At 38.3% G+C, this 23,470-nt stretch overlaps 3 protein-coding genes across 3 annotated transcripts; 2 read left to right on the top strand and 1 right to left on the bottom strand.

The window, feature by feature from the left end:
• The first annotated feature begins 369 nt into the window (after positions 1–369).
• adam9b (ADAM metallopeptidase domain 9b) lies at positions 370–12,692 on the top strand. The gene is made up of 22 exons (XM_042507975.2): positions 370–575; positions 1,449–1,549; positions 2,333–2,409; positions 2,513–2,591; positions 2,677–2,753; positions 3,768–3,960; positions 4,076–4,138; positions 5,114–5,185; positions 5,297–5,466; positions 5,600–5,690; positions 6,859–6,989; positions 7,694–7,865; positions 8,373–8,462; positions 9,102–9,303; positions 9,448–9,556; positions 10,041–10,221; positions 10,390–10,476; positions 10,558–10,663; positions 11,547–11,682; positions 11,800–11,899; positions 12,054–12,091; positions 12,212–12,692. Exons 1-22 carry the CDS (start codon positions 509–511, stop codon positions 12,333–12,335), a joined length of 2,466 nt encoding a protein of 821 aa, XP_042363909.2. The 5' UTR covers positions 370–508; the 3' UTR covers positions 12,336–12,692.
• Positions 12,693–13,835: 1,143 nt separating this feature from the next.
• On the top strand, positions 13,836–16,952 carry pstk (phosphoseryl-tRNA kinase). The gene is made up of 6 exons (XM_042508315.2): positions 13,836–14,182; positions 14,414–14,669; positions 14,810–15,011; positions 15,117–15,192; positions 15,272–15,365; positions 16,550–16,952. Exons 1-6 carry the CDS (start codon positions 13,964–13,966, stop codon positions 16,765–16,767), a joined length of 1,065 nt encoding a protein of 354 aa, XP_042364249.2. The 5' UTR covers positions 13,836–13,963; the 3' UTR covers positions 16,768–16,952.
• LOC121959128 (zinc finger protein Pegasus-like) lies at positions 16,881–22,582 on the bottom strand. Its single transcript, XM_042508314.2, has 4 exons — positions 22,515–22,582; positions 22,067–22,223; positions 20,956–21,144; positions 16,881–19,649 (listed from the first exon to the last, which is right to left on the bottom strand). Exons 2-4 carry the CDS (start codon positions 22,200–22,202, stop codon positions 18,724–18,726), a joined length of 1,251 nt encoding a protein of 416 aa, XP_042364248.1. The 5' UTR covers positions 22,203–22,223; positions 22,515–22,582; the 3' UTR covers positions 16,881–18,723.
• Positions 22,583–23,470: the final 888 nt, after the last annotated feature.

Here is a 23,470-nt window from a genome sequence, read left to right as displayed (position 1 = left end):
ATTATTATTATTATTGTATAAGTTACAGTACATTGTAATTGAACTTTTATTTTGGAAATATCAAATGTATACGTGTTGAAAGTTTGAGGAACAAAAAGACTTGCTGTTTTGCTATAGAAAGTTAGTTATTTTTGAAACTCTAATTCAGGCACCATCAAAACAAAGTACGATTTTGTAGATTAACAGTGTCTTCTTTTTTTAACAACGCAGGTGAACGGTGGAATTTCAGGGGTAAAAAAAACCCTAAAAACTCACCCACCTGAGACAGTTGACTATAAAGCAGGTATGGTGTAACCGTCAGTTAACTGAGAAACCCTGTCACAAATATTTAAAGCCATGTAACTCCTCCTTTGTTTATTTTCTCAAGCCGTGGCACCTGTCGTTAGCCACACCCACCAAGACCCACCTGACCAGCAGAAGGAAGCAAAGGAACAAGCCTTGTATTCATTAATAGCCGGGCTTAATATTACCGTGACTCTAATGTGGAAATAATCTTTAAAAAAGGATCATGGTTTGGAAATACATCTTATTCGCCGTTTTATTCGCGTGTTACGTTTGTGGGATTGACAACAAAGGTGAGGCACAGCTGACACGTTGTGGATTATTTAAATGGAGCAGATGAGAAGCCTGTTTTTGGTCTTTTGTGCACCCAGGTAACGATGGTTGGACGTTTTGGAGAGTTTTTTTTTTCCCCATCCAGCCTGCTTGTGGTTATAAAAGTTGAATTGTGTTTAACTGTGTATGCTCCATAGTGTTTCAGTTTTAAAGGCACACAAGGGATTTTAGAGAACAGTAACTCCTAAAAAAGAGGCGTCAATATGTCAAAATTAATTTGTATTTTGGATGTGGTTAATCGGTTGAGAGTGCGCCGTGGCCTTACAGTGATCTATGTGTGATTAAAGTGGGTTTTACAGTGTCATAGGCCTACTGCAATAATCTGTGGTTTTACAATAGAGGGAATCAAAAAATATATATTTTCTAATGTTGTATTCTTGTAGTTTGAAGTTATGTAGATGAAATCAGATACTAAAGTTTCACTTGATTTAAATTTATTTTTAATTGTTTTTTTGGTTTTTTTTGTTTGTTTTTTGTTTTTTTTTGTTTTTTTGCTGTGTCATACACTAATCTTCTACAAGTGTATCTACAGTGTATGGAAGCAAAAAGTGTCTTAAGTCTTGTGGTCAGTGTCTGTAAAGATAAACATGCATTAGATACTGAAGTGTTACATAATTTAATTCATTTTCATAGATTTTTTGCTGTTTCATACACTGCATTTGATTGGTCAGAGGGTGACAGGTGGATGGGCACCAGGGTCTAAATAAAAATATTTGCCTCAGGACCGTCTAACATTTATGAGTGCTTTGTATCCTGGGAGAAAATAATATTTGTTAACCACAGAATACCTTCTTAATATTTACACTTTCTCTGTGTATTCACATTTCTTTCAGACATTTCCAATGGACATACATTTAAACTCTCCAAGTACTCCATTGTAAATCCTCAGCGGATTCACAGATGGTCACGGAGCATCAACAGTCCACCAAAAGAGGTAACTAACGACCCTGATCAAACCTTTTTAATGATATTTTAAAATGACAACCAGGGATGTCTCGATCAGGTTTTTTTTTTTTTTGCCTCAGATCCATGTCATTTTCTATTGAGTACCTGCCAAAAGTAATTAAAATCAATCCAGCATAAAGGCTTGTCAGTTTAATAGGTCTGCAATGCAATAAAAGAAAAAAATATCTACATCCAAACAGTTCCTAGGTTTTTTTTTATTTTTGTTACAAAATAACAAGGTAAACAAGCTAAAATGTCTTAGGAAATAGGTCTCAATTCCACTCTTTTTTAACAAAATAATAAAGTAAACCAACTAAAATGTGTCTTTAAAAATAGTAAATAATTGTAAAAAAAAAAGTACAGACCACTATGATTTAGTAATATAATCATAATTCCACTTATAGCTTAACTTAAACATTCCCAATCACAACAAATAAAATTTGGTCACAATTCAGCCTATTTGGGCAGTATAGTAAAACTAGTTAACTAAAAATGAACAACAAAAAATTCAATTCTATTTAAAGCGGTGTAGCAGCTTAAGTTGAACATTAAAAAAACTAGAATAAAAAAACACCTGAATATCTACTACTGCTCTCCGTTTACAACACTTGTGTGAAAGCAGACGTGAACACAGGATCGGGCATGACGTGAGCTTAAAACAGCATTTCCCGATCAATTAATAAATATATTGATTGGGCCGATACTCATCCTACCTATCGGGACATCCCTAATGACGACATTATGAATTCTTTCTTGTGTTTGCCCATTTCAGAAAGATGGAGATGAGACGATATCATATGCACTTTACATAAACAACAGAACGCACATCCTTCATCTAAGAAAGAACAGGTATGCACTGAGTTAGGATGTAATTAAGTGTTACTTAAGTAACTGTAAATTCGTCTTAATGCTTCAGATTAAACGTCTTATGAATTTTCTCTCTTCTTATCAGAGAATTTTTACACCCAAACTTTGTTCAGTATTCATATGGCGCCAACGGTAACCACGTGACGTCATATCCAAAACTGCACGTAAGTCGACACTTGCTCATCCTTGGTTTATTAGCCTTGTTTGAACTTCAACCCTTGAACCTGTTCTCACTCTTTTCGCCTCCAGGTGCACTGCTATTACCACGGAGAGGTGGAGGGATATGAGGATTCACTAGTCGCTCTCAGCACATGCTCCGGCCTCAGGTCTGGATCTCTTGCTCTCTTTTTTTTTGTTTCTACTTCCTTATTTGAGGGCTTTATGGAGCTGGAGCTGGGCTCTGATTCAACGTTGACATTCTTTCAGTGGGAACGTTAATGATCATGTGATCGGATTACGTTAGAACTTGATCCACAGCAAAAGAGGCCCTTTTTAAACGTTTTGAACATCAAAAAGTTGAACCATATCCCACTTATTATGAGGAAATACATTTGGTTTATGGATTCAAATGGTCTTATCTGCCGAACTTAATCTAATAAATATTTGTTCTTTAGTAATTCGTCGACTATTAAATTAATCCCCAACTAGTTAAGTCAATTAATCAGTTTGAGTTTTTTGTTTTTGTTTTATAACATGGCAATAAATGTGCAGATTTACGTTTCATACAAAGAAAAGAGGAATGTTGAGAGAAACATTTGAGTTGTACACATGACGGAGATTTGAGAAAACAAAAAAAGAGGAAAATTAAATGAAAACAAAGACCAGAAAGAAAACAAAAATAATTAACTAAAGAATCCACACACAAAAGAATCCAAGCACAACAACATCCACACGCCCCACTCTGACACATTCACAGTCAAAAGTACACATACACTTATAAACTTTAACAAGACCAGCCTTTCAGGGTCTGTAAATCCATAAAATATGACAGAAAAGGTTGCCATTTGTGGACTTGGGTATTTCTTTGAGAATAAAAGTCAAAACCCACATATTACAACTTATAAAATGCAAATATTCTGTGATTTCTCTACTCCTCTATGTCAGTGAACTGTTTGTTTTTGGTTGGCTGGCTTTGGGAAACACTGACTGACATTTTTCACTTTTTTTTCTGACATTTTATAGACCAAACAACTAATTGTTTAATCAACAATATGATCGTCAGATTAATGGATTATTAAAGTAATAACTTGCAGCCTTATGTGAGAGTTTGCAGTTCCAAACCCAGGCTTTAGCACACACTTAAAGTATTTATTTAATGGCTTTGAACTACTTTTCTGTAGGGGTGTGATCTTTTTTGGAAATGAGACGTTTGGGCTTGAGCCTGTGCCACAGTCTTCCACCAACGAGCACCTTCTGTACCTCCTGAAGGACACTCAGTCGGAGCCCGTCACGTGTGGGGTCGTCAATGAGGCTTCGTCAACGCAAAGCCACGAACCCTTTGAGCCTGGCAAATCACTGACGTCACTGCTGCGGGTGAGGATGTGTTCACTGAAACTCATATTTGTGGTGTGAACAGGTTTTGGCACTGAAAGTGGCTGAGGAAGTAAATGGCTGCTTGTCCTTCTCTTATTGTTTGTTGTTTAAACAGAGAAAGCGCAATTTACCTCAAACCAGTTATGTGGAGCTGGCACTTGTGGTGGATCATCTCAGGGTGAGTGTGCATGTCTGGCTATGAATTCAGTGGTTTGTGAGAATGAACCTGCTGCAACAGGATGGCTTTTTATAGACTAGATTAGGACTTGGTGATTTAGAGAAAATCAAATATCACAAGACTTTTGACCAAATATCTCCATACTTATTTATAATATTGTAGGGATGACTATTGGTGCCTTCACAAAATATTTACACAGTGAGATTCTTGATATATAATCCTCAGTAATGTAGACAATGATTGAGGGGTAAAGCCTAATAATAGAACAGCTTGAACAGTCTGGTAAGTTTAGAAAATTACTGCACTTTACTATAACGCGGCCATTAAAACCAGGAAAAAACAGACTTTAAGTGTTTCCCACAGAATTAAGAGCACATAACCGCTTTTACACTGTCTATTCAAGGCAGTAATATCACACTGTTTTACACTGTCAAATGGTAAGCCAGCAGGACGTGGCCATGTGTGGCGAGGTGTTATGTTTTGATTACGTATTATGTTGGCGACCACACTGCAGGAGATTTTAAAAGCAGCTGTTAGCAATTAGCAGCTAATTCACAGAGGAAGAACAGCGGCCGTAAATGTTTGCAAATTGGGAAAAACAGTGAGATCCAAGACGAGATCAGCTGCCGGATAACAGGGATCGTAAATGATTGTGATTGACTTGTTTTTGCCTTTGATATTGTTTAAAAAGCGCTGCCGATGCAAATGTGTCACACTAGCAGCCGGTGCTGCTGTGTTACATGTCACACCCGTCACAGATCTGTTGAGCGCAGAATACTGGGATGCAGTGTATGATCACACACTGTGTATTATCACACACTGTGTATCATCACACAATGAAGCCGTATGATGCAGCTGAAGGCATAAAGAAAGGACTCCAAATGTTGCAATATGCTGTGGAATATGTTTCCAAAAATTAACCAATCTATCATAACTGTTAGGAAATCATCTTTAATAATAAATTTGTATCCACAGTTTAATCATAACAAACAAAATGAGACTGCGGTACGAGAGGAAATGGTGGACCTGGCAAATCTACTGGATGGGGTGAGATTTTCACGTTAGTGTAAAAGAAATATGCTCAAGTCTCATTAATTCAAACACTGCTTTTGTTTTAGTGCTTTTAATCTTCTGCTTTTGTTTTCTGTTGCATTCTAGTATTACAAGCAGCTGAATATCCGTGTGGTGCTGGTGGGCCTGATTGTTTTTAAGGATGAGAATCCCTTCAGCGTGGAGGGCGGTGCAGGAGAGGTGCTGGGAAGGTTTGTCAAGTGGAGGAAGAATACTCTGATTCCAAAGTTAAGGAATGACTTGGCTCAACTCATTGTGTAAGAGACAATCTTTGTCTATTTTTTCCTTTTACTGATACGATATTTGATTACACTGATGGTCACATAGTCTGAATCATTCTGATTGTAGACTCAAGTTTGTGATTTATCTCTGGGTCCACTTGTTTCTCAGTGGCCGTTCCAAGCCATATGATGGAGGTGTACTGGGAATGGCCTTCGTGGGCACGGTCTGCTCCCAAGCGACCGCAGGAGGAATCAATGTGGTTAGTTTCACTCGCTTTTAACTTCTAACACCAGCTGACACCTCTGTGCTTTGGCAGCATGAGCTTTTGTTCAGAAACTGATACTGTCTGCATTATTCATGGCAGGTGCTATATTTGCAGCTCATTCTCGTAAGCTCCAAGTAGCCCAGGAGTCAAACCGACTCAACTTGAACACTGTCTTACGCAGCACCATGACAAGGCAACATGGTTTGGGTTATTGAATTCCTTAGATTCTTTTGCGTTTTGATGCCTTAAGGTGTTTTAATTCCCTTTAAAGTCACACTGGAAGGAATAATGACAGGGTTCCCGCAATCATTGAAAACCTGGAAAAGACGTGGAATTACACTGTCTTGTTTTCCAGAAAAGGAATGGAATGGAATTAGTAAAAACCTTTAAGGAAAAGTCACTGAGTAATGTTGTGTATAAGTAAATTACTTATTACAGTAGTCGTCAACGGATAACATTCAGCGCAACAGAGTGCCCCAGGGATGATGTTTTTCTGAAGGCCAACCCCGAGCTAACGTCTCCCTGGTTACCTCGTCAGAAAGCCTATGGGATTTTTTCATTAGATTTTCAAATTATTGCAGAAAATAAGCTTTGTGGTGGTAATAAAACGTTTATAATACTTACACAATTTGTTCAGCAAGATCATTTTAAAAATGAACACTTTCAGGCCTAATTGCAAACACCGGAAGTAAAAAGCTATTGTTAGGCTAAAACAAACTACACAACGGTCACATTGCCACTACTGTGGGGCTGTAAGGTGCAGTGTTCGGCATGGTTCGGCATGATGACGTTCTGCAGTCTCATTTAGCCACTTGTTAGGAACTATCTTTTTTAAGACACATAAAAAAGCTTCAAAATTTGAGTGTTTACAGATGTATTATTTGTGTCCATCCATATTTGCTAGCTGTACTTGTGATATGTTTGAATAATGGTGGGTAAGGGGGGCAAGAAAAATAATAGGAGCTCTACTGCTCTGTTTCTGTCAACAAAGATACTTATAACAGAAGATACCTCATTACAAGCTGCGCCAATGATACCAAAGTGTATTCACTCCTGGTGTAGATGAACACACACATACACACACATATATATATATATATATATACATAAAAATTACCCATAGACAATGTTAGCACTGAGTGTAATGGGTTTGTTTTCACAGTACAGCGACGACAACCTGCGTGCTCTCTCCTCTGTGGTGGCCCATGAGATGGGCCACAATCTGGGCATGAATCACGACGATACTCGCTGCACCTGCGATGGAAGAAGTTGCATCATGGCAGCCTCTGCGGGGTAACACATTTTTTTCCACAAAATACTTATCCCATCGATGTTAAATCAATAAAGCAGTAGTTAAAATCCTATGGTACATAGATACAGTATATAATATTTTAAGTGTCTTTTACAACAGCCATACACAGACTTACACAGGCTTTGTTTCTTGTCTGAAATAAAACATTTTCTTCTTTATGTGAAACTAGCAGACAGCAGGGTTTTTTTAAGTTTTCAATTAAGTTGGTTCATGTACTTATTGTAATCACCCTTGGATTTGACAGGATTTAACTTGTCATGCACAATATGCTTCTGAATAACACAGCCATAATGTATTGAAAACTACAATGCATATGCACACAGTCCATTTGTCAAAGAATTCTAAGAATCAAAATTTGATCTAAATGTTTGCTTTTTTCGTGTTAACAATGTAGCTTCATGTAATTTAACAGTATGCACACTTTGTGCTGATATTGCTACAAAGCTTTTGATGTTCATGAAAGATTATTTTTTACCATCTTTTGTGACTTTGGTGGCTCCCTACTTAATATAATTCTATATTTGTTTGTTTTTTGTATTGGCTCCCAAAATGCTGAGTTACATACAAAAAATGCAAAAAAATGCAAAAAATACATGTCCTCTGCTCTACTGTCAGAAAATTTTTAGTAGAGTGTGACCTGCCCAGAGAGATGTTTCCATTAATGGTTTATCCTGCCACCCTGTAGTGGTTCTACCACTTTTAGCCGCTGCAGTGGACAAGACTTTGAGACGATGGTCATTCGCGGGGGAGGCATGTGTCTGAAAAACCAGCCGTCCCCGTCAGATGTGGTTGGAATCGCTGAATGTGGCAATGGCCGGCTGGACAAAGGAGAGCAGTGTGACTGTGGCAAACCAGAGGTAGAGCACTGCCAGCCAGATAAAATCACATGCATACAGGACATTATAGCTTATTGTATTTGAAGTATTTTTTGGATACATGATTTTACTGTAATGTTACTTATTTTAATGTTCACAGTTATTTGATGTTTTTAGATCTGACAACCAATAAACACAAACGTATACCAGACACCTACACAGACAGAAAACGATACAGGCATTGAGTAATAGAGACTATGTTTGCAATTTACTTTCAGTGTGGAAATGTGCAGTCCATGAAGCTGAAAAATGTGTGATACAATGCAAAGCAGTATTATAAATACAAAAATAGATGTAAAAATGAATGATGTGTTATGTTAGAGGAGTGAGGAGTTATGTTTTGTAAATCAAGATAATCTTTTTGGTGTGACAGAAATGTATTTTGCTATCAGCCTTACAGGCCAGAGTGCACACGTCATGTTACAGTACTTTTTCTGTCTTTTTAACATAGTTTTAAGCATCGTTTTTCTCTGTTTCTGTTTCATACAGGAATGTGACAATAACTGCTGTGATGCTGCCACCTGCAGATTTACACGTGGGGCTGCCTGTGCTCAGGGGGACTGCTGCGAAAACTGTCAGGTCAGCATTATTTCTGAACATATAAGGACATATAAGGAGTTATGTTGCTTATGACTGCACTGAATAGAGTTAGGGTTGTACCCAATTCACAATTATCAGTTGAATCAGATTTGGCAGCTTAATACGAATACTTGACGATTCGTTTTGTTTTTCTATATGAAGTTTTACAGTTTGAACGGAGCTAGTGAACAAACTAACGGCACCAGCAACAGATCACATGTGCAACAACATTTTTTTGCCAACACTAGGTATAAAACAAAGGCCAGAGACTGTGTCTCATTAAGTGCAGTGAGCTGTAAATTCACTCTATCAAAACAGAAGAGAGAAGATAATGTTATCTCAGAGCCTTACAGTGCAGAGTCTGTCTTCTTCTGTGCCGCTGCATCACATCCGCTGCAGCCTCTATCAAGAGCGCTCACTCAGCAGCAAAGTCTGGGAACCAAAACGTCCCAAGAAGCACACTGACTAGCAAAAACCCCCAACTGCTCGACTTGAAGCAATATCAGTCAATGGAGGAGTCTCCGACTGATGGAACGGGGAATCTCTAAATAGAACCAAGAAATTGTATTTAGGAAAATAATATTTGCACCTGTAAAAACGGTCTTCTTCACTGTTGTATGTGATGTGTTTGTGTTATAGATCAAGGTTTCTGGAGCACCGTGCAGAAAGTCTGTCAACACCTGTGATCTTTCTGAATACTGTGATGGAAAGAATGCTTTCTGCCCAGAGGACTTCTACGTCATGGACGGCCTGCCCTGTAAAGACAGACAAGCTTCTGCGTACTGTTATGAAGGCCGATGCCAGACATATGATTACCAGTGTAGACATCTGTTTGCACCAGGTACATTCAGTAATGCTCGATACAAAGATTTGCAGCCAAATCTGTGTTAAAAGCTAACTGGAGGAAGTTGTCACCTTGCAAGATATTATGTAATTCACTTTTACTTGTCATTAATATTTTGGATATTATGTCTCTCATGGGCAGATCCAGCAAGAAAGGCAGCGGATATTTGTTTTGAGAATGCAAATACAAGGGGAAACGAATTTGGAAACTGTGGAGCACAGGGCAAAGGCTATATCAAATGCACTGTAGCGTAAGTAGTCTGTTTTTTAATTGCTGAATGATGATATAATGTTTGTAAGTCTTGGAACAATGAAGAAAAGATCACAACAGCACTCCAAGTGGAATTTTTAATTTTGCCACACGGACCTTTCGGTGGTAAAATTAAACACTCAAATGGAGTGCTTTCCTGATATTCTCTTAATTGAAAATAAATTGAAGACATACTAGATTTAGATAAGGTACAGCTATTCCTATGATCATCTGGCCAGAAATCATAACATTCTTCCTCTTAGGAGAATTGGGCTTGGCACGTCCATATAATATATCTTAATATCCAAGATCCTCTGATAAGTTGAGGTGATAAGTTTTGGTTTTATCACAGTTGTTGAAAGCTTTTCAGTTGAATATACATGGTCATGATGTGACTTTATTTTGTCAGTTAAAGGATAGATTAGCATTTTAACATTTAACTCAGCTGTGGGAACTGATTACGCTCTCTTGAACTTGCACTGCAGAAATTCCATGTGTGGAAAGTTGCAGTGTGTTGACGTTGACCTCAACAACCCCCCTACTGGTGCCCAAGTCAGTGTTGAAGAAGTTCAAGGGTCAAAGTGTATCAATGCACATTTCAACCTTGGTTCAGATGTACAGGATCCCGGCTACGTGAATGCGGGCAGCCCTTGTGAGAAAGGAAAGGTAAGCAGCCAAACTATCTTTAGAAGTGTACATGCCAAAGGGAAGGAATGTAACCTACTAATCTGATTGTACTTGTTATAGAACAGAAACGTTATTGTGAAAGTGGAAATAATGATGCCCAGTTATTCATTTTGATTACATTAGTAAGTTGTACATCTTCTCTCTCAGGTCTGCTTGGACTTTCAGTGTGTGAACGCCTCTTTTCTGCTGCCCAACTTGGACTGTGATGCACAGAACACCTGCAGCAACCGAGGGGTGAGTCAGCATTTTCTTTACTCTTTCAATTTCATTACCAGCAAATAACGACAAGTCTGACTTTGCTGTTGTTTTCTTCAGGTATGTAATGACCAAGGGCATTGCCACTGTAAAGACGGCTGGGCACCACCCAGATGTGACAAGGCAGGGCGAGGTGGCAGCATAGACAGCGGTCCTGCTCAGATAGGTGGGTTTAAATCGATTTTATCAAAATACTTTTCAAGATAAAGTGCACAAAAAGTCAAAGGCGCTCTACCAGAGTTTCCTACACATTTTGCAACAATATCAGCACGTGCTGCCCCATTGAGATTCTTTTGGAGCTGTGTTTCTCTCCCTCTCTCTTTCTTTTGGGGCTGAACGCACTCTGGGCACAGATGGAGCAACAGAGCGTTGAGCACAGTAAAAGAGAAACTTAACCATTAATTCAGATATAGTGTTGCAGGGTTTCCCACACATTCATCTGTTTTTAGCAGGCCGCCATGATCAAAGCATCTGCCGCCACAAATAGATTCTTGTTTTGGTGCTAGTACATTTATTAGGCACACTACTGGAATATATATCCTGTTCGGTTATGAATTGCATCACACTCTTGGAGCACAGAGTGTAGTCTGGGCACAGACCAAGCAGTAGAACATCAGGCACAGTGAAAAGGAAACTTGACTGTTCGTGGAGCTACATGTAAAAGTAATTCACTTTCACTTGCATTCACTTGATCTGATCTAGAAACCAGAATCAATGTGTTCATTAACTTTTATCGTCTTCTCAGGTTGTGATGCCTTTCATGGTGAAGTAGAACCACATATATTTTAGCTGCTATACCACTTTACATATGATAAATAAAAGTTTTCTTTTCTGCACCTTGTCTCCACTAATTATGTGATTACATATGTGATGTTTGTCATGATGTCTTGTGTTTGCAAAAAAGGAAAAATGACTACAAAAACAGCAGATCACTGATGTTTTGTAATGATGTAGGTAATTTTCTGGGAATACATGTTGACTTTTTAGTGCAACTAACAATTAAATGTTCTGAAGTATTTCTCAATCACATATGTCCTTTTCTACCTCAGATTACTCCCTAAGGAACGGCCTGTTGATCTTCTTCCTGTTGGTGGTTCCAGTTCTGGTCCTTCTCATTCTGGTACTGCTCTTTGTCTTCAGGAGAGACTCACTGGACCCGTGCCTGAAAGGAGCCAGCCGCCTCAAGTAAACATTACCTCACATCAGTAATATACTGATAGACATTTTAAAGGCTGTAGTTGCAATGTTTGATGAAAAGATGGTGATGAAAATGTGATTCTCACAAGTTTTCTGCTTTCGCAGGCCACGTAATGCTCGAAATGGAAATACAAATGGACAGCCGAGCAGCAATGTTCAGACAAGTGCCGCAACCCAGCCTCCAGCACAGCCTCCCTCACATGGGGTAAATATTTGTTGTTTTTCTAAATGATTCATCGCTGCAGGTGATGTAGTGTGATGTTGATTTTGCAGTAAGAAAACAGCAGCGTTTTTTTCAATCAGTAGATTTTTTTTTCTCTGCATGACAGATTTTAAGTTGTTTTTTCCTTTAATTACAGTCTGGATATCCACCAGCAACCTCAGTTCCAGTTGCCGGGTAGGAACCTTTTTTTTTGTCTTAATCTCATTCGGTCATTATGTCCTCACAGTCATTCATTTTCAAAGCATATGCTAACCTGTAAAACCAGTTTAACCAAATGTGCACTCCACCTGTCAGTTTCAGGTATGGAGAACTGGATTATTGGAATTCAGAGGAAAAAGCTGCTCCAGCACAACCAGCAGCTCCTCAGCAGGGCCCTGGAGTCCCCAAACCAATCCCACCTAAGCAGCTACCCAGCTGATTCTCTTTTTATACAAAGTGTTTTCATTTGTATCGTGAATGAATGGAGATTACTACAGCTCAACACAGTATAAAGGGACAATTCTAAAACACTGTGATAACAATAGAGTCATTGAACTTGTTGCCAGCACCTTTTTTGAGGTGGACTGTAGTAACCTGGTGGTGGTGGATGAGGCTGGTGTAAATATTGGAATATGTGTGTTTTATTAGATTCCTGTCATACTCATTGTACATTCATGCACATATGATTTTTTTAAAATATATGGATTTTTTTGTATTTTCTGTCACTATGTATAAAATAATTTTTAAGTTTTTGATTTCATGAATGTTGATTGAAATAAAGACATGAATCAAGCAATGGGTTTCAAGCTTTTTTTTTAATTGTAAGAATGTGGAAGCATGAAAATGTTTCTTTGCCAGTGAGTTGATCAAAATGTTAGGGAAATAGCCCTGGAGTGAAATTCACTCTCCATGCTGCTCCCTCATCTACATGTATTGACAGATAAGACACTCCTAGCTGTGTCACTGTTCTCCCCGAATAGAAAAGGAATGACTTAAACCACCATTTATACTCTTCCCATGTAAAGGTCATCTGTAGCCTGCAGGGCAGGGATGTTCAACTCGCCTTGCACAGGGGCCACTTTTGCAACATGACAACAAACCAGGGGCCAGTTGATAAAAAATAATAATTATCAGTATGTATAAAAATGAATTGCCTAATTACCTGTTTTCAAGTTTTTTGCATTTGGTTCTCATATTTGCTGAAAAAAAAAACTAGATCTGATAGTCCTTAAATCAGTTGTTCTAAACCCCTTTGACCTGTGACCCCTAAAATTAACCAATGTCTAACTATGACCCCTCAATACAGTTTTAGTTTGGAGTGAACTGTGAGCAATTTATAGTGATTTTTCCTCTGAGAGTGAAAATATGCTGTGACAGTGCACATTTTTTTTATGTAAAAGATATATCTACTGACTCCTGCAGTTTTCTTTGGAATATCTGAGGGGTTCCTATACCCAGGCTGGGAACCACAGCCTTCCCCCTTTTGTTACATGTTCCACAATTTAGGGGGGAAAAGAAACATGTTTGATTGTCTGAGGACTGCCACTTTCATATAACCCAGGTTATATGAAAGTGGTAGACCTTGTCCGTTGGTCTGCAAACATTTATTTAGTTCACAGGGCCTTAGCTGCAGTCTAGTACATAATTATTTATTTATTTACTTACTTGCCAATTATTCATTTTATTTATTTACACAGTTTAAAGCTGCAGGGACAATGCACATAAACAGAATTGTTTGTAAGTGTGCCAGTTTAGCTCTCTTGACAGAATTAAACATGCAGTCCCTGGGCATGTGTGATGACATCAACAAAAGTCACATGAGAAACATTTAAACAGAAACAGCAGAACATATAACTGAAAACATTTCTTAAAAACACAAAATACAACACAGGACAATAACACGGTTCACTTGTGTGCTTTTATTTTGAAAGGACCATAACCGGAAGTCTCGTGGTTCCCATTTGTTTTGATCGGCTTGTTGCGGAAGTCCGCCGTCAGATTGAACCACTCATGGCTGCAACAATATCATGTAAAAAGCTGGGTTTTGCAGCGGCTCTGTGGTAGCACATGGCAGCAGAAGAGGCCGGAGTTGTGTGCCGGGCAGCGGCCTGTCTGTGTGTCCTCTGCGGGCTTCCTGCTGCCGGGAAGTCCACGCTGGCCCGAAACATCCTCAGCAGCGCTGCACAGCACGGATGGCGAGCCTGTGTGGTGCCGTATGACGACCTGATCCCCGTGCATGCTTTTCAGACCAAAGGGGTGGTGGGTGGTGTCAAACTACAAGAAACGGTAAGATAATTCAGCTAATTTGTCCCCTTCTTAAAGCAACCCCAAACAGTGTAATCTGATGACACTGTATTCAAAACCACCAGAATTGCACAACGGAAATTATATTAAGTAGACCTCAGTTTCTTCATTTGGGTGTCATTTTAGGTTTCTTTTGTTGCATAACAATGTAAATTCAGTTTCATATTTCCAGCATGCATTTAAACATTTTGATATAATTTTAACTCTTTCTAGCACACTGAATGGAAGTTACACAGACAAGCACTTTTGAGGTGCATGGAGCAGTTCTTGGAGAAACCTCAAGTTTTGGCCGAGCTGCCGAGCAGCTGTCAGATCAACAGAGCTGCTTGGGAAAAGTGCATTCAAGCTCTACTGCAGCCTGAAGCTGTGAACTGCTCACAGGCTGACCAGGCACCACTCCTCTTTCTGCTGGATGACAACTTCTACTATCCAAGCATGAGATATGAAGTGTACCAACTGGCAAGAAAGTGTAAGCACTCTGTTTTCTGTTTACATATAGACCACTAACTTGATAATAAGAAATCTGTGCAAAAACAGTGAGAGAAAATATACAAAACCACTCGTAACAATGCCTCTTTGGTTGAAATAATTTATGTGTTGGCTTGTCAGATTCGCTGGGTTTCTGTCAGGTGTATTTGCAATGTGATTTGGAGTCGTGCATCAGCAGAAACCAGAGCAGGTCTGCACCCATTCCCACTGAGGTGATACTGGACATGGTGACGCGTTTGGAGCCTCCAAATCCACAAAAGAACTCATGGGAGGCAAACAGCATTTCTCTCAATACCACAGACGATTTATCCAAATGTGACATGTAAGAGCAGAATAAGCAGTTCTTGACACTTATTGCTAAAGTTCACAAGCATAATATTCATGTGTTGCCTCTGTCTTTTTCTCTTCCTATCTGGCTTGTTCTCAGCCAGAGGGTGATGGAGTTGATCTCCTCTGCACTAAACAACCCGCTGAGTCCAGCTGAGGACAACACGGAGCAAAAGGTGTGTAGCTCCTATCAAATCTGTGAATAGTGGACTTTAAATATGCAGCTGCAGAATTTAAGTGTTATGGTCTGGGCAGGAGGCGGACCGCCTGAGATGTGCCACCAGTGTCGTTCACCAGACTGACCAGGCCTGTAGACGCCACATATCTGAAGCCATGAAGACTGCCAGAGGTCAGTTGTTATTTTCATTAAAGGGATATTTCAGATTTTTTTAAATGGGGTTGTATGGAGTACTTATTCATAGTCAGTATGTTTCCCACAGTAGATGACGGTCAGCATGCTCCCATTTTAGAGAAGCAGGCAGGAGAACCACCACAGAAGCTAAGCAATGTACTACATTTTTTAGCCACCTAAAAAAAATCAAGTACACTTTATGTTGAATATTTTCCTTGCCATTGGACAAAGCTGCTCTATTCAGCTATACTCCTCGAAGCAACCACACTCCGTTGACAAAAACAGTAATTTTACCTCACAAATCACTGGAGTTGCTAGTCTACTGGTTAGTTTTTTGCGAAATTATGTGACTTTGGTGAATCCAAACTAACCCTTTAAAATACCAAAGTTACATAATAACACTAACTAAAAAATTGGGGCAGTGGTAGATAAGCAACTCCTGTGTTCTGTGACGTAAAATTACTGTTTTTGTCAATGGAGTCGGGTGGTTTTGAAAAGAACATAGATGGAAATAACTGCTTCAGTTTCCCTTCGCTAAGGGCTGTCCAACAGCAGGGTAAATGGTACTCTAAATATAGCAAACATTTAAAGTAATTAGTTTGAATGACGTGGTATGCGAGTCAGAAAACCAAGATGTTGTTAGTAATACCAGGTTTAGCCAGGTTAGCCATTGTTAGCAATACCGGTTGATAACAACACTATATGCTGTATTTTGTGCTTTCAAACAACATAGCAGCATGTCCACAGATAGCACCTGAACAACGCTCCACATATGAAGATATTTAAATGAGACACAAATAAGAAAGAAGTACAAATAAACAGTATATTACTAAAGCTTTTACTACTGTTGATGCAGGGAGCAGCCAGAAGTCGGGGTTGCAAAGTCAACCCAGCTTCGGTGGGCGTTCCAGTTGATATCTCTGATTGGGAACTTCGAAATTCCAACTTTCCAGGGCAATTTGAACGCATCATACAATACTCTGTGCTGCTGCCCACGTCCACATCAGTACATTACTTAGTTTCTACGGTGCGCCGATCGCCATCTACTGACTATAGATAAGTCCCTCATACAACCCCACTTCAAAATATACAAATTATCCGTTTAATACTACAAAGCTGACATTCTACTCATTTGACATCTGACGCCCAGCAAACTGATTATTTTGTCCCCTTAACTTCAGAGAATCAGTTAACCCCTGAGCTCATGAGGACTTTGGCTGCTCAGCTGAACGAATCCAAAGCAACATTTCTTCAAAACCTGCGGAAACAGTTGCTCCAGGAAGCATCTTTAACCCAAGAAGAGGACATTGACGTAGAACGTTTGGTGAAAAGAGCAGCGGATGTTTTCGATCGTGAGAAAAAGGAAATCCTGTTGAGAATCAAAAATGACAATAGGTGAATTTAATATTATTTTCTTGAATTTTCACAGAGGCAAATTTAATCGCATCAAAAGTCATACGAGAATGCGTGACTCAGATTTGATTAAATGTAAATATAATGTACTTCTGCTGGAAATATGTATGTAGCCTTTTATTTGATCTTGTAATGAATGTAATCAAATAGACAAACTCTCGTGGTCATCTACACAGTCTCTGAAAATATGGTGTCAGTGTACAAATGGTATGTTTAAGAGAAGAGTCCAGTGATCTCACATGTTCACTCTCTCTGCATGATTAAATAATTACATGTGAGCAAGTAAGTCTTTACTTTAGACCAAAATTTACAAAAGTTATTAATGAAAATAAAAATGATCACTACGTCACATTACATCTTAGAGATCTTTAAAGTGTCCCAACATCTGCTACTGTACACATAAAAAGTGACCACTGTAAAATTTGATTTTGTACAAAAAGAAACTACTCATGACATCTTAAAAAATATAAAATTGTTTCATGGGTATAAATAAGTAAGAAAAAAGGAGCAAAAAACAACATTGAAATCTTATCTGTAATATTAAAGGTTGATTTGACTGACAACTTCTGCAGTCTACAGCGTGAGGTATAAAAAAATGTCACAACATCAATCAGTATTATAATGAGTTTGTTTGGGCACAAACTTAGGATTTCAACAGAAAATAAGCCAATTATTGAGTCAGTCTCTGAAGTCTACTTCAATTTCTCACAGCAAAATGTGTCCACTTATTGTACTGTAGATGGAAGCTTTGGTGTATAATTAGACAAACAGACATTACACAGTACAGATGGTGGACAAAATTACAGTGTAACAGCCAGGATGCTACGATGCTTTGATCGTTGCCACGGTAACCAATATCCAAGCAGTATTCCAATGCTCCATTTTTCTATTCCATTACTCCAAAAATCCAAAATAGCTAAGTTAAGTTAAGAAACAGTGATCCAACACAAGTCATTATGCATCAACATTAATTATTTTTAGGATATTTAAACTTAGTTATAATCCTAGTCGGGCTCACAGATGTTCACAAGATTACAAAAAGTCAACCTTGTGGTAAAGTTGCAAAATTTACAAAGCTGACCCCCAAAAAGTCGAGTGCTAGATATGCCAAAGGGAACCGGCATATCACGAATCTACAACAAGCTCAGGAAATCACCTAAAACTCATCATTTTTCTAGCTATTATGGCTAATGTTGCTTCACATGCAATATATGAGCATCTGTCACATTATTTTAAGAGCAATGACTGAAACCTGAAGTTTCGAGAAATGTCCTCGTCTCTCACTCCCCCCTTCCGATAATGGCAAATAATTCTCAGAGATACCTCGCTGCTGAGGCTCAGGTTTGGTGTAAATACTGTTGGTACTTTATTATAAATGTTTCACATTGTCATTGCTGTGTGTCCATCGACTTTTTAGGCTCCAAACGTGGGTGTTTTGTAGAGACCCGTCGGCGAGGATGGCACAAAAAGCTTTTTTTTTATAGATATTGCTGCATTTCTTACCAAGATTGTGCCACCAAAAGAGGGTATTTTACTCTAAAACATGATCTTTTCCCAACCATAACCAGGTGTTTTTGTCTCTAAACCTAACCACACATTAACCAAAGCCTTGTTGAAACATGAAGTTTCAATGTGTCCCCCTCATAATGACATGCAACTGTAACGTGGTTTGCAAAAAAGTACAACGCTAACATTTTTTCTGACAGCTAACTTGTGTAGGCTGTTTCTGTTTTGCCCACCCTTTGTATGTATCGATCCAAAACAAATACGAAAAGCTCAAAACCACGTCGATCTGCAGTGAGGCAACAATATATTGAGTATGAAATGAAAAGGGAATAGTAAAATGTACATAACAAAAAAAAAAAGTAAATCAGTGCCACCATGTTTAGATGCTGTACAAGCAATACACTAAAAACACAATATGCACTAATGTTGCCAGGAATCACTTTTTGTGTTGTCCTCGGGCAAAATGGCACGCAAAGTCGTATTTGTCTGCGCACATGTGACCACAGATGTTGCACTGAAATGGATGTTCGAAGCCATGGCAGCCCATGTGAATGGTGTAGAGGATATTGTCCACAAAGTGAATATCGCAGTGCTGGCATCTGTGTAAGAGCTGCTGGTCCGGTGTGGTGAGGGCGGGGGCGGGTGTGCTCGGCTGGCTGTTGCTAACGCTCACAGTCAGAGTGTTCGCGCTGTTGTCAAAGCCGAGGCTGGGGACGGGACTGCAGCTCTCATGGCCGGAGGTGGGAGAGTCATTTTTATCTGTCTGCACTCCATTTGAGCACATGGTGACGTGTTCACTGGAGACCTGCTGTATGACGATGGGCTTTTCGTCTTTTAAGGACTCCCTGTCAGGGGACGCCGGAGTCTGAGACTCAGGATGGAGGTCGGCTAACTGGCCCGCAAGTGTGGACAGCTGGTCCAATGGGTTATTAAAAGTCAAACCATTTGCACCTCTGTTTCGACTGTCACTCTCATCCACTCTGGGATTGCTCTTATACTCGCTGCTGCTCAGATGATGGTGGATCTTGTGAGAGAAGTCATTCAGATAATCCGATTTCGGGATCACCATGGAGGGAGGGCTGAAGTTGATGAGGAGCCGCCTGCTGAAGCCCAGAGAGCCAGTCCTCTTCTGCAGGGAGCTCAACATCCTCTTGTTGGCGAAAGGAGAGCGGACAACCCTCGTGGGCAGGAGCTTGTGGCGGCGGCGACGGTGGTGCGACAGGTTGCTGCGGTCGCTGCAGCGGAAGGCGCAGAGGTCGCACTTGTACGGCTTCTCTCCTGTGTGCGAGCGCATGTGAGCTTCCAGGTGGCGTTCATATGCCGAAGCAAACGGGCAGAGCTGGCAGCGGTGAGGCTTTTCTCCTAGGTGAGAATCAGTCAGTCAGATCAGTCATCCATATTTTAATGATATAGAGTTGGAAATGATCTTTTTTTGTCCACCTGCCACTGAGGCTGGTGGATCTAAGATCTACCTACCGATTTTTATTTTATTTTATTTTTTTTTGGCAGGCGAGTAAAGCAAATCTAGCCACCTCTCGCATATTTTACCAGAATTTACCTGGTGGTCAGTGCCAGTGGTACAAGAAGTATTCAGATCCTTTGCTTAAGTAAAAGTACCAATACCACACTGTGAAAATACTGCATGGAAAATGGTATTTAAGTAAAAGTAAGTATGTATAATCAGGAAAATGTCATTAGAGTATTAAAAGTAAAAGTACCCAATGCAGAAATATCTTAAAACACACACACACACATCCAAAACTTGAAATTATTAGGTAAAAATACCCTGAAAAATCTAAATTATATATAAATGAGAAAAAAAAATTCAAAAAAGTCAAACTTACAAAAAATACCCCCCAAAAATCATTAACCTTCAAATTAATAAAATAAATAGAAAAAAACACCCCAAAATTCAGATTTATTTAAAAAAAAAAAAAACACTCAAAAACTCAAGATTATTAAAAAAACATTTAAAAAATCTCAAAACTGTAAAACAAAATTGGAAATAACTAAATAATTTTATATATATATATATATATATATGTAAATTTGTTTTTCAAAATAGTTGGCCATAAATTTTCTGTGAATTGACTGATTGATCAATTAATAGCTGCAGCAGTAATTATATAAAATTTTTGGTAATTTAATTTATAACAAAACATCATATTTTATACACTCTTGTGTTTTTTATGCAAAAATCATAATTTGTAAAGTAACTAAAGCTGTCAGGTAAATGTCATGAGATAAAAAGTACAATATTCCCTCTGAAATGTGGTGGAGTAAAAGTATGAAGTGGGATGAAGGGAAAAGTCTCAAGTTAAGGACAAGTACCTCAAATTTGTACTTTAGTACATCACTTGAGTATAAGTACTTAGTTACATTCTGACACTGGCCGGTGCTAATTTCCAGTACTTGATCTGCAACAGTGTTTGGGTGGTTGTGCTTGTCAAGTGTCCACCTGAATGCCAGGACCCAAAGTTTCCCAGCAGAACATTGAAACACAGTATGATTAATGTTGTTTACTTAACCTGTTAGTGGCTTTATTATTGTGGCTGATTGTCTAATATCAGGTTGTGAGCTGTGTGTTTGGATTACCTGCAGTGTTTCAGGGAGATGTTTAGGGATGGTGTTGCCTTAAAGAATGAATGACAGCAGTGTAACCACTGACCTGTGTGGATGCGGATGTGCTCTATTAAACGAGCCATGCCCTTGTTGGCATAGCTGCAGTAGCTGCACTTGTACTTTCCATCGCAGGTCCTCTCCAGACCGTCCATCTGTACATCTGGCCCGTCCTCCACGGGCAGGCTCACCTCCACAGACGGAGGGTCGAGACCATTCTGCTCACTCCTGGGGGCAACTGAAACCAAACAGACAACGCCTTTAAGATTTGAATTTTTATTTATCAAAGAAAATTGCTTTACATATATGATTTGCTTTATATTCCCACAGGCCTGAAACTTTTTTTATAAACAGTGCATTCAGTGGTGAATACACAAATTTACAAATGAAGGTAATGAGGCAAGTAGGTACAAACCAGACAGACAAAATTAAATAAAATAAAACAGTCTGAACACACATGGGGATTTACCTTATTATTTATATAATAAACCTGTAAGATTTAATAAATTAGTAGTTTTGGTTAGTTTTTTTTATTACATATTTTTAAGTCTGAAAGTGTTTTAAGATATGTATCTAAATCTGATTTTTTTTTTATTTATATATGAGGACAATCTTCTTTTAAAATTGTATTTTATGACTTAAATACTTATCTAAAAATAATGAGCAAATAATTATATTATTTTCATTCTTGGAAAATTTTAGATTTTTTAATATTAGAAGCAAATAAGGCTCTTTTAATAAAATGTTCTTGACAAAATGTCTTTGGAGACACAACTGAAAATCAGTCCAGAAGACAGTCACATGTACAAATGGAAAAAATAAGTGTTCTCATGTTTTTACCATATTATAACAGAAGGTGCATTTGTCATTAATATCAGGAATGTATAAAATTACAAAAAATTCTGGATAGTATCTGTGTGTAATATAAAATGCAGCTCTTTGATTTTGTTGGGAAGCACATATTTTGAAAGACAAAAAAAAAACAAATAAATTATTCCATGTCTCACGATAAAGAGTCAGGTCTGTCCATTTATATTTGGCAGGTGCTACTGTTCTCGGAATAAATAAACAAAAATTTAATTAAATAAAATTTGAATATTTTTTTTGTTTTTGTCAAAATGGAGCTTCCATACACAGTGATGTTGTGACTGGCTACCCACCGGCTTCAAACTGCTCTCCTGACTCCTTCTCTCCGCAAACAGAGCCTGAGATCATGTTGACATGCTGGGTTTGTTGTGTCAGGTACTCCTGAAATTCCTTCACAAAATCCACAGGCTCTGTTTTTATCTCTTCCATTCTCCTTTTTCTGTATTGAACCTGAAAAGAGATGATAGTCACGCACTGCTTTCACTCGTAACTATTACTGACGGTAACGGCAGCTAACGCAGCTGCGGACTGTAAAATGACAGTTAGCTCATAGCTACAACAACAATGCTAACGTTGCCTAGCTAGCTGAACCGTCCATGTACAGCATTTTTATTAATACCGACTATCTAACACCACCCTCAGTTCATATCTTATCTTTTATCGTTTGAGTTACATTATCGTTAAGCAGAGATAAGAGTGAAATTGGGCCCTGGGGATAAATTAACCGGCTTAAATTGTTACCGAGTGGACGCTTCCGTTCGCTAATACGTCTGTGCTCCGCGTCCACCCATACGCAACTGTTGCCTTCAGGGACGTTGGGAAAAATATTGCAATCAAAGAGGTACAGGTATATAATACAAATACGCTTAATAGTCGGGAAAAATCATTTGGGATTTTTTATTACGGGAAATAGCCTATTACAAAAAACTCAAAATTAATCCAAAATACATTATTCAAAATAGAAAAAGAGCATTCACCCAAACATTACATGGACCGAACAAAAGCAAAAGTGAGAAAATACTGGACATTTGTAATTTTTCTTTGATACTTTTACCACTATGTATGTATGTAAATGGCTGTATGTAGTTTGTCCTGCATGTTTTTTGTCTTTATTTGTCTTTTTTGTTTTTCTTCTGTGTTGTTTGCAGTGTCCTATTTCATGTTGTTAATAATAATAATAATAATAATAATAACAAAGTGCTAGCTTTCTCTACGTTTTCCAAGAATCCCAAGTTTATCTTATTAATATAACAACCACATGACACTGACTATAATGAAGTATAAAAAGTTGCACATTCAAATTAAATGTGCCTTTCTTCCAAAAACTGCAAAGCTCTTTCAGGCTTTCTATTGTGTAAATCTGTTCAGTCAGCAACTTGATATGAAATGTTCCCCAAATTACAAAAAAAAATAATTAATTAAAAATTAAGAAAAATTAAAAGGTGACAATAAATAAATGAAAAAAAGACACAGAGATAGAGAGAGGAAAAATAATTACAAAATGTTCAAATAACTAAGGAAACATATTTTTAAAAACATGATTTAATGTAATACGGGTTACAGAAAATATACATAGCAATAATTATCATTTATTTATTTACATTTTTTTACCACCTTTTTAGGTTATTTCCTTTTTTTTTTTTTTTTTAGTTTTCTTTCATTCTCTTTTTTAATTTAAGGTATTTTTTGTGTTACTT

This window comes from Plectropomus leopardus, chromosome 19, assembly GCF_026936395.1.
Source record: "Plectropomus leopardus strain MGB_pleo_1.0 chromosome 19, ASM2693639v1, whole genome shotgun sequence".
Lineage (NCBI taxonomy): Eukaryota > Metazoa > Chordata > Actinopteri > Perciformes > Serranidae > Plectropomus > Plectropomus leopardus.
The sequence above is the reverse complement of the archived record's forward strand: the minus strand, read 5'-3'. Positions and strand labels throughout refer to the sequence as shown.